The sequence below is a fragment of the Protobothrops mucrosquamatus genome, unplaced genomic scaffold (genome assembly GCF_001527695.2).
Source record: "Protobothrops mucrosquamatus isolate PMUCROS unplaced genomic scaffold, P.Mucros_1.0 scaffold2619, whole genome shotgun sequence".
Classification (NCBI taxonomy): Eukaryota; Metazoa; Chordata; class Lepidosauria; order Squamata; family Viperidae; genus Protobothrops; species Protobothrops mucrosquamatus.
The window spans coordinates 20008-36775 of record NW_015388673.1 but is presented as its reverse complement, the minus strand read 5'-3'; the positions used below and the strand labels follow the sequence as shown (position 1 = coordinate 36775).

At 38.7% G+C, this 16768-nt stretch overlaps 1 protein-coding gene across 1 annotated transcript in view; it reads left to right on the top strand.

The window, feature by feature from the left end:
• LOC107296057 (low-density lipoprotein receptor-related protein 2-like) overlaps positions 1-16768 on the top strand; it is a gene marked incomplete at its 5' end in the record, with an annotated part of 105657 nt that overhangs the window by 69870 nt on the left and 19019 nt on the right. Inside the window, 13 exon segments of the mRNA XM_015825399.1 lie at positions 62-220; positions 829-1118; positions 2275-2478; positions 3592-3834; positions 5364-5489; positions 8338-8457; positions 9378-9509; positions 9960-10161; positions 11148-11443; positions 11882-12398; positions 14176-14328; positions 14733-14903; positions 15718-15941. Of these exon segments, the coding sequence (XP_015680885.1) occupies positions 62-220; positions 829-1118; positions 2275-2478; positions 3592-3834; positions 5364-5489; positions 8338-8457; positions 9378-9509; positions 9960-10161; positions 11148-11443; positions 11882-12398; positions 14176-14328; positions 14733-14903; positions 15718-15941 (2837 nt within the window).

The following is a 16768-nucleotide window of genomic DNA, read 5'->3' as shown; positions in this document are numbered from 1 at the left end:
CTTGTAGATGTAAGTAGATTGCTTTGACTTAAGAAGCCTTGGGTAATTGTGTCATCACTAGGTACATGTACTGGACCGATTGGAGCTCCAATGCTAAGATAGAACGAGCAACGCTTGGAGGTAACTTCAGGAGTGCTATTGTGAGCACCAACTTAGTATGGCCCAATGGCCTTACACTGGACTATGAGGAGCAGCGACTTTATTGGGCTGATGCAAGTTTGTATGTATTTGTTTACAGTTTCATTTGCGTACTGTTAAGCATTTTTCATCTAATGCACACATTTGGCCCTCCCATAACATATAATAACAATGTGGAAAAATCCATTCTAAATAAATATTAATGATTGAAAAATGAAGGGATGCCTTTTGGTTGCCATGATTCATAATTGATGGGGTAATGACGCAAAGTTGTCATTTACATTGAAAGGGCTGGACTTAGATTTTATTGAGGGAGATAAAAACTTCCTTTAATTTTTATTTTTTTACAAAATTTAGCAGATCTCAGGATTTAAATTTTCATATGGTTCCCACCTTAAAGTGATGAGATACCATGGAATTTATTTTCAGCCATAGTGAAACATCTAGAGGAGAGTCCAGTGGCTGCAGAAAAGGGACTCGGGTTTCATATAAGGATCTGTTGCTGAAAGTTGTTCACCTGGATTTCAGAAATAATATTAAATAATGTGAATGTTCAGGGTACAAGAGAGTCTTGAAATCAATGAAAAAATAAGGAATTGATCTACAGCATTTTCTCTGTGGAACTCAAGAAATGTTGGAAGCTTGTGTTTTTCTTTTTGTTCAAATGCTGATATTTCCTACTTGTTTTAGACAGAAGATTGAACGCAGCTCTCTATTGGGTGCAAACCGTGAGGTTGTCGTTAGCACTGCCCTGTATCCATTTGCAATGACCCTGTTTGATCAACACATTTACTGGACAGACTGGAATACCCGAAGTGTTTATCGAGCCAACAAATACGATGGGTCAGATCAAATTGTGATGGTATCAAACCTGCCAAACAGACCAATGGATATTCATGTTTGGGCCAAAAGCAAACAACAGCAATGCGCCAACCCTTGCAACCAATTTAATGGGGGTTGCAGTCACATCTGTGTGCCAGGTAAAATATTGTGCAATAGGGAATAATGAATTGATTGACATTCAGTTGTATTAGAAAGATGGGCATGAGCAAAACATCTGAATAGCTGAATTATTTATTATTTTAAATGCTTGCACACTAGAAAATCAAGATATAGTACTTTGGCTGCATAGTATATACAGTACATACTACTCCAGATAGCCCAGCCTTTCTTTTGTCAATTTCTGACACTGAAATATGAAGCTAAGTTGATTGGCCCTTTTGGCCTTTCAGTCCAATGAATGGCAGCAACATGCCACTTGATTTGTCTAACTCAGGCATGTCAAACTGCCGGCCCGTGGGCCAGATGCATCATACTGAAACTGCGCCTACCCCATTGCTGGCAATGGGGAAAAAGTCACAATATGTCGTGCAACGACACGTGACGTCGCGGGTTTGACATGCCTGGTCTAACTGGAGACATCAAGGATTTGTTTAATTGGAGGCGTCAAGGATTTATCTGGGGGACTACAAACCTGGGCCTCTACCATATAATTATTTCTAGATTACACTGTCAGACCATTCAATATTCACCAATGCTGCATGAACTGGGCAAAACATTGATATAATATGCAAGCCCACGGTGATTTGCTCTGTTTGTCATTGGGGTTGGGTTTTAGACATCTGTTGATTTATAGGAAAGAACCATAGTCTAAGCATGCAAAAAATGAATGGAATTACTGATGTTTTGTATGTTTAAATAAACAATCAAAAAAGTTTTCATTACTATTTGAAATATTTTTAAAACTGTATCCTTTTCTACTGTGTCATCCTCCTCCTATTTTGTTATGTTTGTTGAAATCAATATTAAGTTCCCGCTGATGCAAAATACGGGAGAATGCAATAGCCATCTTCCGTCATAGACTAGATGTTTTGTCTTATTCCTTTTACAAATTAATCTCTCTTGTAATAATTGTGCAGTTCTGAAAACTTTTTTCTGCAATAGCCCTCTTTACAAATAGAGCTCATTCAGATTCCTGTGGAGAATATTGTTTAAAGGATTAGTTGATGTGTTGTAGAACATTTTGGTAATTCTGGATAAATTTCTTGGCGGATTTACGGTTAATATTGGGGAGAGATGTTATCTAACTATATTATTAACCCAGTCTTCTTTTGTGGTTAATGCAATGACATATAGGCCCAGGTGGTGCAGAGTGTCAATGTCCTGCCGAAGGACGCTGGTATTTAACCAATAACAACAAGCATTGTGTTGTGGACAATGGTACCAGGTGTGGAAGTAGCCAATTCACTTGTCTTAATGGCCATTGCATCTCTGAACGCTGGAAGTGTGATAATGATAATGACTGTAGGGATGGCAGTGATGAATTGGAAAGTGTGTGTGGTAAGTACCTCCACAGTTAAAACAAAAGCTCTTGTCCAGTTGCAATTGTTTTTAGCAAAGCCATTTTGGGGACAAAAACCAAATAAAGGAGATGACTACTATCTGTTTGGTCCAGAGTCCAATGATCTGTTGACTATACAAAGCAGAATGAGTTGAAGATTTTATTGCTTTTATAAAAAAAGAAATTGAATGGTTCAAATTCTTCCTTGGATTAATGCAGGGGAGAGGGTAGAAATGTTAAAAGCACTGATTTCGTAAAATGCAAGGGAAGAAAAAAACATTTGGATTTCTGAGAATTAGAATTCAATGTAAGAAATTATTGGTATGAAATTTGGAGTTTCTTAAAAAACAAAATGGCTTTGTTTGAAGAACAAAATATTGAGCAAGAACAATAAACTGAGTATTTCTGATAGTTTCTTTTTTCTTCAATTGTAATTATGCTGCAAATATAATATTCTATCTTATTTTATACACATGTACCAAGTGAATAGTTTACCAAGACTTTACAGGACTGTTAACATGGGAGGAAATATCTGTGTGCAGAATTATGCCCAAAAGATGGGCATAAAACAAAGAATTTTGTTCCTTTCTATTAACACACATCGACTTTTTTCTTTTTCTTTTTTCTTTATCTGTACTGTTTTTAGTAGTTTTTCTTTCTTTTTCATTTTTCTGTCTTCTCTTTCTATTTTCTTGCTGATCTTTTAATTATGTAAAAATTCTCAATAAAAAGAAAAAGAAAATAACCAGAGCAGAATGTGAAGGAAGGTTATGTTTTCCACTGACTTTGTAAGGATCATAGTCTCTGATATGGTAAGACTGTAGTGACAGTTTAGCCTCTTTCCATTTCAACTTGTTTCCAATTCTCTTCATTAATTTTCATGAACAAGGAAACTACATTTGCAGGGATTTGAAAATCCATAGAGCTGTCATTTGAATGCTAAAATAAAATTTTATCTTCTATTTGTCTGATTTGTACGCTGTCCGTTTTGCAGCTGTATTTGCCTTGGCAGATAAAATCAATTCAGTATTGTATTTCTGGGGTGAATTTGTCAAGGCTCTTTGAGTCCCTTCTGTCAATGACATTTCTTTTGTCACATTCCTTTCCTTCAGCTTTTCATACCTGTCAGCCAACAGCTTTCACCTGTGGCAATGGGCGATGTGTGCGCTACTCTTATCGTTGTGATCACTATAATGACTGTGGAGACAACAGTGATGAGGTGGGATGCTTGTTCCGAACTTGTGACCCCCAGACAGAATTTACTTGCAATAATGGAAGGTGTATCTCTCTTGCATACGTCTGCAATGGTGTAAACAACTGTTACGATAATGGCACTTCAGATGAGAGAAATTGCCGTAAGTTGATTAAAACTACATATTGTCCCTTAGGCTCTGATTCTTCACACAACCAAAAAGTAAACTTTCTGAAAAGGAAGAAGGATGTGTTGCTTCACAGAAGCGATGTGATATATTCGGATGTATTATGTTTACAGGAATCCTGAGAACAAACTAAATGTTCTTTGACTGTGTATTGCTCATGAGAAATTTTCTCATCAATTTGTACAGATAAGGATAGTTGTTTCAAACAATAGGAAACTGAATCGCAGGGTAGATGTTTAGGGTATTATTTGCTAATTACCCCAAGTGATTCCACTGACATTAACAAGAAACTTAGTATTTCTTGTTATGAAATTACTAATATCTCCAAATGGACTAGTTAATACATTTTGATAAGCAGGGATGCTGAAGAATCACGAGCAGGTTGATGATTATTCCTTTTTCTAGCTGTCCCTCACTTGACTCTTCCTGCCAGTGGAAGGAACTTAAGAAGCCAAGAAAGCTATTGTTCTATGACTTGCTTATTGCTTTTCTAACAAGCCATAATCTGAAACCCAAAACATACCTGGTTTATGAGTGGTTTCTTAGGTGAGGAACAAATCAGGGAATCTAGTTTGTATGTAACAGAAAAAAGAATAGGGTGTCTTGATTTGTTCATTTGTGCTTGCAGTCAGGGGAACCAAGCGGGAATCTTCAAACAGCCAGGATTAGTATGCTTTTTGATTGTATGATATGCAAATTTGATCATTGAGCACTAACTGTGGGGGGTGGAAGTGATTATTCTCATATAGTTGTTGGAGACAATAGTGAATAGCATCCCTATTCATTAGGCTGCTGACAAACACGACCTTTGGCATTGTCTTCATTAGACCCTGGAAGAAAGACTTGCATAAGTCCCATCCCATTTAATACTTTCCAATTCTACTGGATGGATATGACACCATCAAGGAGCAGAGGGAGATACTGCTTTTCCATGTGCCACTAGCATTAAGCAAATTTGTTGAAATATTAAATAAGGTCAGAAAGAAATTGAAATTGAAACTGATAGCTGAATGATTATTTTATTTGAGTACGAAATGAAAGTAGATTAGCTTTTGTATTCAGGCACAGATACGATCCAAGTGGCTCCACTCATGCTCTCAGAATTTCTGTTCTCCTCCACTTAGCCGCCATCCTCTGCTGTCTCTAAGATTAGTCCCAGAGGATCTTTCAACCTCTTGATAATTAGAGGGGGAGAAGGTACAGGAGATAGGGGAATCTGATGGATCAGTATACTCTGTTACACTAATGGAAGAGCATCATTAGATCCAATGAATCTGAAGAGGCATTTAAGTTACCACTCATATTCATTGTCATTCTTAGGATTAGTATTCCACCCCATCTATAAAAAGGCAGTATTATGTTGAACTAAATTGGATTTAACAATACATCAGATAATTCTAGTACCAAGTAATGTATTGCTGTACACTGCTGTTTGCAATTGTTTAAAAACACCCTGCCTTATGCTTTATGGGGAAGAAAAAGAATCCTTTCTTTTTGCCTTGAAGCTGAACGCACTTGTCAGTCTGGTTATACAAAATGTCAGAATACCAACATATGCATTCCTCGGACTTATCTTTGTGATGGGGATAATGACTGTGGCGACATGAGTGATGAGAGCCCCACTCACTGCGGTAAGCTAATGACTCCCAACAATTACCCTCCTTCACTTCATGCTTTCCTGTCTCAGTTTGGGTAAAGGGCCAAGCCTTCTTGTATGTTCTGTTTTTCTTAGGGATGCAATTGAAAAGACACGACTAAAATGTATGGTGGGTGTGGGGACACGTGTATGCGAGCAAGACTTAAGGAAATTGCTGATAATCTGGAATTTAAGTTGATAGACATATTCTCAAAATGAGACAAAGAGGTTACTAAACTTGAAGTAAAAAAAATAAACAAAGGATTACCTCTTAGGTGGATTCCTATGACTCCTGGCATGTTTGCATTTTTTAGATTTATATCCTCCTATTCTTCAGAAGCTCAGGTCACAGAGGGATTCAATGAAAATACTAAATACATATTAAAAGGACTTCCAAGAGTGATCATCCAAAGTGTGACAAGCTAAACTCAAATTTGGAATCTTGAGTTTCCAGTCCAGAACTTGTACAGTATAAGTGCACTGCTTCCCTTTTTATTTATTAATGAAACGTACCTCTTACCATAAAGCAACAATTTCAGTAACTCTCCATACATTTTATCACAATAACCCTCTGAAATAAATTAGACCTAAACAGCAGGAAACTGACTAAATAGTAAGCAAATTAGCTTTCTGTCTAAGGGAGGATTTGAACACGGGCCCTGTCAGAACACTCTGACCACACCATCGGTTCTTATTTCATTGGAGAAGTTTATCATGTTAATTTCATTTACTTGATGCTCTGCTGGCTGCAGAATTTTGGGGCCTTGATTCCAGTGGTGGGGTTCAAATACCTGAATAACCGGTTCTCTGTGTAGTTGCCGCTTCCGGAAGTCCATTCTGGGCCTGGGCCTCTGAAGCCCAGAACGGACTTCCGGAAATGGCATCCATGCACTTCTGGTGGGCCATTCTGGGCCTGGGAAGCCTCCTCCAGGCCTCTTGAGGCTCAGAACGGACTTCCGGAAGTGGCATCCATGCACTTCCGGAGTCCATTCTGGGCCTTGCAAAAAAGGGCTAAGGCTTCAGCCGGTTCGCCAAAGTCAACAAAAAATTAGCTACTGGTTCTGCCGAACCAGTGTGAACCGGCTGAATCCCATCACTGCTTGATTCCCAGTACCCTTAAGTGGAAAAGCGCCTGTTCTGCATTCGTATTTCCACTTAAGGAAGTTGGGCATCAAGCCCCCCCCTCCAAAATAATTATCTTAGGTTATTTGGACAAGCTATATAGGTGCAGAGGATTTCTGACTCAAATTTCCAACTTAAGCTAGATCCCTGTACACCATCATCTAGGATTGTTGTAATGCTACCTTAAAGGCAGGGCTGATTTTTGGTGTATTGATTTTGGAGTCAGAATTAGGGGTCAGGCTAGGAAGCATTTTGCTTCCATTCCCATCTGTACTTTCATATTAATATTATAATGTGTCACCGAATCTTTATTACATATTATGACGTATTCTTTTTGGAATCACAAATAATCAGCTTGATTCAATGAAGTCGCTGGAAACCTGAAACAGTTGGTCCAGGTTTTTTTGTATCTCCCTTCAATAGCTGGGAAAAGAGTTTCATTTTGCAAAACAAGGAAAGCTTACAATAGAAGGAATAGTACATTACAAATACTTTGAACTATTTTAGAAATTAATATCTTACTACTAAAACTATATTCTAACTATTTGCTTTGCCCTTCATCTACACTACAAAGTGCATCTTCATATTTTTCTATTCTACATCTCTAATATAATTTGTTTATTGTTGACATATTTCTTTTGTCATATATATGTTATTATGTTATGTTAATATAAAATAATATATAATAATGCAATATATTATTGTCATATATATTTTGTATTTTATATATATATAGCCTTATATATTCTTACTGTAATGTAGAATTCCTCCTTTTCAGCAGAGATCATCTTTCATCTTGTTTAGTTTGTTTTCTATTCTTGTTCTGCCAAAGCGTTGACATTTTCTTTGCTTTTTCTGCTTGTGTGTTCTTGGCTGGGCTTCTTGACTCTTCTTCCAAAACCTGGCTCCGTCTGAGGGAAATGACTGGAAGATTTTTTTTTTTATGTCAGGTCTGAGGGAAGGGAAAAACATCTTTCTCAGCAGGATTGTTTCTCATTTAGTTTTATGCTTATCTTTACCCCTTGTGCTTAGGCTGTGTTTGTTGATCTTATTCTTCATGAGACTTGTGGCTGCAGAACTCCCAGGTAGCAGAGCTTTACCCTCCCCCTCCTGCCCAATGCTGCTGTTTGATTGGCAACTGCTACTTGATTGACAACTGGGTCATCCCAATGCTGGCGGGGGGGGGGCTGAGAAGAGAGGAGAGAGGGAGGATAGAAGTTCAGAATCTCCTTATACAGTCTGTTCTTGTATAGTCTTTTCTATTTTCCCACTAATTTTCATCTAAAATGCTAATAGATGGCCAATGAGGAGGCCAATGAGCTCCATGTTTGGCTTGAGGTTTCCCACATCTGGCAAAGTGGAAATGGAAGCTGATGGGCCAATGGGTATCTTTTTGGTGGTGTCTTTCATGGAGATGTAGTGTGAAGTAGTGACTTACAATCTGAGATATGAATTGGGTCCAGATCTCTCTTCCACCATGATTTTGTCCAATAGTTTTAGACCAGCGACTGATATCCTTCACCAGTTTCATTTTATATGTCTTATTATCCTGAGGCATTTAGGAAAATTGTAGCAAGAATTACTAAGCTAACCTAGTTGAAGCAATTCAACTACCAAAGAGCACAATACCCAGACTGAGGATTGAGTATAATCATTACAGAGTCCGGTGCATTTGCAAAGGAAACACACAGATCAAACAAGAATTTTCTCTGCCTTTTCAGCCTCATTGACTTGTACCAGTACTGAGTTTCGCTGCACATCTGGACGTTGCATTCCTGCTCATTGGTACTGTGATTTAACAGCGGATTGTGCTGATGGCTCGGATGAGCCTGCCTCTTGTGGTAAGTGTGAGGTTAGGCACACTTGGAAGGGACTTGGAAAGGATTACTCGGACTATCAAAATTAAATGAGGGAAATTAAGACTTATAACCCACTAGTGAAATTAAGACTTATAACCCACTAGTGACCAGCCTTATTGGAAAATGTGCCCTAGGCTACTCGATATGTTAAAGAACAAGGTGTATTTCTGTCAGACCCCCAAGAATGAAGTTTCCTCAACAGTCATTGATAAACCCATGAAAATATAGCATGCACCATGAAATTATAATAAAGTCACACTGCTAGTATTGACATAATTGTAAAAAAAAAGAGCGAGGGGAAGACATTCTGAAGAACTTCTCTTAATGACTCACTTTTCTGTTTTGAACCACACTTTAGTCATTCTGCAAGATGCTTCTTCATCTGAATGGCACAGTGCGTGCTTTGTATGAGAAAAGCATACTGTATCCATTAAAACCTCAATAAAAATCACAACATGCATTTCCAGAAGCCAATGATATACATTTAACTTCTGTAGGAGCCGTGATAGTGCAGTGGTTAGAATGCAGTATTGCAGGCTGACTCTGCCCATTGCCAGTAGTTTGATTCTCACTGGCTCAAGGTCGACTCAGCCTTCCATCCTTCCGAGGTGGATAAAATGAGGACCCAGATTGTTGGGGGCAATAGGCCAACTCTGTAAACCGCTTAGAGTTGTAAAGCACTATGTAAGTCTAAGTGCTATTGCTATTACTATTATAAAAGTTTTACTAGCTAGAGGTAAACATGTTCCATATCCTGTGGATTACCCAGTGACTTTCACAGTCCCTTGCCATTAGTGAAACTGAGAATTAAAACACAAATTGCCATATGTCTGTGGAAATGTAGGAAACATCAACAGGATGTGAAACATGCATAGTCTGTAAAATCTTATATTTCCTTTAAGTTTCTTCTGAACGGAGCTGTTCAAGTAGGCAGTTTAGATGTGATGGCGGCAGATGCATACCAGCAACATGGGTCTGTGATGGTGATAATGACTGTGGTGACATGAGTGATGAGGACCAAAGACACAATTGTGGTAAGTTCCGTGCAACACAAAGCTTCAAGGCTAAGCTGTTATTTTATTTAGTTACTCCAGGCCTAGATGTGCGGCGTGGTGGCTTAGAGCTGGAGTTCTTGCCTCACAATCAAGAGGGTGGAGTTTAATCCTAGGTAGCAGCAGATATTTCTCTCTCTGGGCGCAGCGAGTAATTGTCTGCTGCAAACTCTGCATAGGTGTCAGGAAGGGCATCTGACCAGTAAATGCTCAGCTCCAATGAGTCGCCCCGATCCCACCCCGAAGCAAGGGATTGCAGGGTTGTTAAAAAACAACAACCCTGAAGACCTAAATTGCTTTCTGATAATTCACCTTTTGTTTGAAAGACTGCAAATGGTCAAGAAGACATTGGTTGAAGAGATGGTAGGCTGATTTAAATGGCATGAGTAATGTGTTTTGAACAAATTGCTGAAATCTCGTACTTTGTTCTAGCAAATCGCAGCTGTTTAGCCACTGAATTCACATGTGTAAACAATGTGCCCCCCTCAAGAAGATGTATACCTAGGGCTTGGGTCTGTGATGGGGATGCTGACTGTAATGATGCTTACGATGAGCATCAGAACTGCACTAGAAGGCCATGCTTGGACAATGAATTCACATGTAGTAATGGACTGTGCATCCGTAACACTTACAGGTTTGTATGTCCTCTGCAAACTCTTTCAAGAATCACAGGCATATGCTAGAGCTAATATCTTAAGAGTGGATAACTTATAATTCTTTACAAACACTGAAATGCAGCACATGTAATCATTGGCCATGTAAGACCAGTGGGAATTTGAGACTCAGCTATGTTTTGCTTTTTGTTTTATTCTTGTAATAATAGAATATGTAGCAATGATGGACATAGGCCTGCCTTTCAACTCCGCTTTGCATAAATGCAGTAGGTGGACTAAGAGAGGGTTATAACAAGGATTAAATTCCTTGTTACTAAGATTGTATCTGGTCAAAAATGGTCAAAAATGAACTTAGCTTTATCTTCTTAATTCATTTTTCCCCTTCTTTTTTCTACTGGACTGCTGGTTGGGCCGGCACAGGGGTTTATGATGTCATATTGCTTATAATGATAAAAAGTTGGATCAAGACCAGTAGGAATAGTATTTATATTGTCACAAACAAGAAAAGAAGGATAGAGGTGCCAAATACAAATCTGAGCAATTATAATCTATACGGCAAAGACTTTAATTTGATGAGGATTGGGGTGATGGTGGTGGTGGTAGAGAAATATGTGAAGGATTTCTGAGAACTAGAAGGAGACAAGAACCTCAGGGTACTAAGGATACACTTTTTGTCACTTAATCTCTGTCCAGTTCAGTCAATCAATCTCTCTCTTTCCAGGATATCTGTCGTCTGAAATTTTCCATGTTCGACATTTTTATGTAATGTCATGGATAGTTTGTCCATGATCTGTAGATCATGCGTCTGTTCTCCCAAACCTTATGTTTTGCATGCAATACCTTTGGTGGAGAACACACACATAGATGTGAATGTTAGCAGAGGTGTTGCTATTTTATGTATGTATGTATATGTATGTATGTACTGTATGTATGTATGTATGTATTAAATTTATACGTTGCTCATCTCACAAGTGAGTGACCAACTTTTGTTATGGGCTTTTTTCAGGTGTGACCGCCGAAACGATTGTGGGGATGGCAGTGATGAGAGGGCTTGCATCTATCAGCCATGCCAACAGCACCAGTTTACCTGTCAAAATGGCCGCTGCATCAACAAAGCTTATGTCTGCGATGGGGACAATGACTGTGGGGATGAGTCCGATGAGCTAGAACATCTTTGTGTTACACCAGAAGCAACTTGCGCTCCCCACTATTTTACATGTGACAACGGGAACTGCATTGAAATGGTCAAAGTCTGTAACCGGATAGATGACTGCCAAGATAATAGTGATGAGAAGGGATGTGGTATGTATGGAACTTAGATAAATCAGCACAAAGGCAACCTCGCACAATCTTTATACATATTCTTGGGTCCCCTGATGATGTTGGATTGCCACTCAAATTGTCCTCTGACATGGCAAATAGTCAGGTGTTGAGACAGTTACAGATCATCACTAGTTGAAGAAAGGCTGATTAGCTATTACCAATTGCCTTTTGTAATTATAGCTTCAGTGAATTATCTCATTCTTCCCTATCTGGTGCACTTCAAATATGTTTAATTATAGTTCCAATTTCTCAAGTTAGCATGCTGGTTGAGGAAGGTAGCCTGGGAGTTGTAGTCCGACACATGGACTACATGTTGGGGAAAACTAGGTTTATGTAAGTAACAGTAATTGAACCATCAGAAACCAAGGCTACCTAATAAAAATGGAGTAACATTTTGTTTCATTTGTCTTATTCTAGGCATCAATGAATGCAACGATCCTTCAATTAGCAACTGTGACCACATCTGCATAGACATCCAGACTAGTTTCTACTGTTCATGTCATCCTGGGTACAGACTCATGTCCAACAAAAGGTCTTGTGATGACATAGATGAATGTAATGAAACACCATCAATATGTAGCCAGATCTGTGAGAACACCGTTGGCAGCTACATCTGCAAGTGTGCCCCAGGTTACATTCGTGAACCTGATGGGAGAAGTTGCCGGCAGAACAGTAACATCTCACCTTATCTTATCTTTAGCAATCGATACTATCTGAGAAATCTCACCACAGATGGCCAGCTTTACTCTCTCATTTTGCAAGGACTCAGAAATGTGGTGGCTCTGGATTTTGACCGGGTGGAAAAAAGGCTGTACTGGATTGACGTAGGCAGGAAGGTCATAGAAAGAATGTTTTTCAATGGGACAAACAAAGAAACAATCATTAGTGATGGTGTGCCCAATGGTGAAGGCATTGCTGTTGACTGGGTTGGAAGGTATGCCTCTTGCTATTTTTCAAAAAGTTGTACTGCTCAGTTTGTGTCCTCAATGTGATAGATTAATGAAGTTTTCTTCTGCCTGGCAATTTTCAGATATGATGACAATGCAATTTCTATCCTTGGCCATGATGATTGGCTGGAAGGTGGGGAACTGCTGTCCCATATCTGGGTTGGACTAGGTTGGGAAAGCTGGATTGATAGCAAATTGCCACCCATTTCCTTTAGCAATAGCAATAGCGCTTAGACTTATGTACCGCTTTATAGTGCTTTACATCCCTCTCTAAGCAGTTTACAGAGGCAGCATCTTGCCCCCAACAATCTGGGTCCTCAATTTACCAACCTTGGAAGGATGGAAGGCTGAGTCAACCTTGAGCCAGTAAGAATTGAACTGCTGGCAGTCGGCAGAATTCGCCTGCAATACTGCATTCTAACCACTAAGCCACCATGGCTCAAAAAGCAATTATCTTTTTAAAAGCAATTATCACAAATAATAGTGGAAATTATATTTTTTGTGTATTGCTTCATATTCTTGATTATCCTTCTACCAAGTATTGTTATCATACTTGAGTGCTGCCTTTCCATGGAGAACATGGACTACAATGGATAATTATCATCTTAATAGATCTTTTAGGAGATAGAAAATGGGTAGAGAATTATTCCAGCACTAAGGTGCTAGCATAGCAGTGTTAGGGTTTCCAACATTGTCAACAACCACTATAAATAGTAAATGTTGATTCCATCTATGTTTTCGTATTTTGTATTGGTATACTAAAAACTACAGATCATAACCCTGTAGTGGTAACAGTTTCTCACAATTCAAAAACTCATTTGGAGGAAGGAAATGTTTCAGCTATTGCAAGGCCACATGACTCCCTGATATTTTCAGGGTTCTGCTTCAAAGATGCCACAGCATTAAGAGTCTCATTAGTTTTAAGGAGTGGACTTAAAGCAGCTGCATCTTTTTTTCAGGCTGCTGCAGAACCCTAAAAAATTTAAGAAATATCAAGGAGGTGCCCTGCTTGTGCTTGAGTGAAATCTAAAGCAATTCTTCAGAATAATTTTTGAGGTGTGCACAGCCTTAAAAAGGATAGCTCAAAGTCTACTTCATGAATCAATGTAATTCAATGCATATTAATATATTGTTCAGTAATTATATTCTAACAGAAGTGGACAATCCAAAGAAGTGGACAATACAATCCCTAAATTGTAATATTGGTTATTGAAAACCCTGGCTATTTTACTCAATCAACAGTGGGTAAACCAAGCCAGCAAACATAATTCTTATTGTAATTCTACATAGTGACAAATGCTGCTCTGCAGAGGGAAACTTAGGAACCTGGGATAATGTAGTGGTAGGTGAGAAAGACCTTGGGAGATGGGATGAAGAGATGCTGCCTAGGGACCGGTCAGCTGAGACACTGCATAGCCCACAGCCTACATCTTTGGCAGAGCAAGAGATTCAGAAGAAACCTTCCCTACGTTCTCAGCCTGTAAAAGTGACTGTGGGAGAATTGTACTTTATGACTTGCAAGATTCAGTTAATACAGCTTTGCAATAGAGTAGAATTAATTTATCTTGTCATGTTTCCTTTCTGGTCTGCCAGGGAACATTGACAGATAACTACCCCAAGTTGCAACTACCCCAAGTTCTAGCACTGAGCTAGCTTTCTTTTGCTTTCTTTTTCTGCCTTTCAGACCTATGTTGGTAATTAAGAGAAAATAAGATGTTTGTGAAGAAGTAGTTAGTGTAATATGCCTTTTGTCAAATATTTCAGAAAACTGTACTGGGTAGATGCCAATAAAGATTGCCTCTCTGTAGCTGAGCTCGATGGCCGATTCCGGAAAAAACTAATTGATAGGTGCCTGGATCCTAACAACACCTTCTGTTTTCAGCATCCTAGAGCGATTGTTGTTCATCCTAAATATGGGTAAGAGGGTTCAGTATTTTCTTTAATGCCTCTATTTGTAAAACATTTGTCTGCGTGTCTGTGTGTGCACACGCACGTGCGTGTAGCTGTCTGAGCCTCTATCAACTTTAATCCAATCCTTTTATATGAAATAATTTATATCAATCCTCAGAAAATACTAGATTAAAATTCTTCTACTGGGGCCTTTCACAGCAGCAATATATTTTAAAGATTAAAAATCTGACCTTGCTGTCTGGAGATTGCTGTGATAAATTTCCTCTTTTGCTGTTTGTTTGCTTATTTAGCAGGGTGTTTTCCTTTTTCACCTTTTCATCTTTTTGTCCAGGGAAATGTATCTATTTTTGTATTGCTGTTATCTCCTCTGGCAAATTATGGATTAGTTTCTGCTGTGTTTATTAAAACAGGCAAGTCTTCTGGACAGACTGGGCAGAGAGGCCATACATCGGGCGCATGGGAATGGACGGCAAGAATAAGACGGTGATTATCTCTGCCAAGTTAGAGTGGCCTAATGGACTTACCATAGATTACACCAACGACAAGCTCTACTGGGCAGACGCCCATCTAAACTACATTGAGTACGTACATAGAGAAGAATAAAGCAACTGGGTAACTCTTCCTATCAGATTTTGAGGGTTATCAAATTAGCTTTAGCTTCTAGTAGCAGCTTTAATTCAGTTAAAATGCACATGCTCTATAGCGGGGTGTCAAACTCACCACGTCACGTGACGTGTCACGACGTATCATGACTTTTTTTCCATTGCCGGCAATGGGGTGGGCGTGGTTTCAGGATGACGCATCCAGCCCGCGGACTGGCAGTTTGACACTCCTGCTCTATAATTACCAAGTAGAAAACTATTTGCTGTGTGATTTCAATACAATTAGCAGTCGATAATGATAAAAGAATTCCAGATCGTCATAATGTGGAGTTTTGTAAGGCACAATAATGCATATATTGCTCTGCTTTTTTCTTGCTGAATTGTCTTCTATTCTAACCACATTTTTTTTAAAAAAATTAATGTTCTTAATGGTAATTCAACAAATAGGTATCTTAGTGCTAGGGTAAGGGCTGCTCTGATTGGTGGAATTAATCTAGTTAATCTCACTTACTAGAGCTAGTTTGGCCTAGTGATATATTTTGTTTGCCTTGAAATTTATTTCACTTTCAGGATGAGCTAAGTCAGAGTGATTGGCAATTGTACATCAGCATGCTTACTTATGAAGTAAGATATAGAAATCTTAAAGAATCCCAAAGTAGTATTTTGTATGATTGTGGTCATAATTATAACTATTATTTACTTTCCATTCTTTCAGAAACAAGCAGAATGTTGATTATGGATTTTGTTGCCTTTTTTCCTCTTCACTGTTATATATTATGTTTTCTTCTTATAGGTACTCAGATCTCGATGGTCAGCATCGTCATACTGTGTATGATGGGGTGTTACCTCATCCATTTGCAATTACAATTTTTGAGGATACTATCTATTGGACTGACTGGAACACAAGAACCATCGAAAAGGGAAATAAATATAATGGAACAGGCAGAACGGTTCTAGCGAACACCACTCACAGACCCTTTGATATTCATGTCTATCACCCATACAGACAACCAGTAGGTAAGAAACTTAGGAAGTGAAAAGACACGGGGAGTTTACAAAAGTGTCCTTCTGTTTTGTCTATTGCTTGAATCAGTTTATCATGTGCTTTTATCATTAGTTTAAATTTATGCTTGGTAATGATTTGGATGATCAGTTCCTTCTGCTGAACATTTTGAAGTAGTTTTGACTTGCTCAGATTTTCAATCCATATCTTTCCCATATGCCAAATCTCAAGCTGATCTGCCATTTCTCATGGGTTTTGCAACAGATGGAAGGAAAAACTGAACACAATCAGTTTACATACTCCGTGTAACCTGTCCCTAATTTCTATTTAATAAGTCAGGGGACTTTTCTAGGATGTTACGTGGGCTGAATACAGGTAGTCCTCGACTTACAACCACAATGGAACCCAAAATTTCTGTTGTTAAGTGAGACATTTGTTAAGTGAGTTTTGCTCCATTTTATGACATTTCTTACCACAGTTGTTAAGTGAATCACTGCAGCTGTTACATGAGTAACACAATTGTTAACTGAATCTGGCTTCCTCAATGATTTTGCTTGTCAGTAGGTTGCAAAAGGTGATCACATGACCCTGGGAGACAGCAGTGGTCATAAGTATGAACCAGTTGCCAAACATCTGAATTTTGATCCCATGATCATAGGGATGCTACAAAGATTGTAAATGTGAAAAATGGTCATAAGTCACTTTTTTCAGTGCCATTGTAACTCTGAATGGTCACTAAATGAACTGTTGTAACTCGAGGACTACCTGCATTCCATTTAAACATTTTCACATAGAGCCAACATAGGGAACAGTTCAAATATTGTCTTTGGGTCCAACTTAT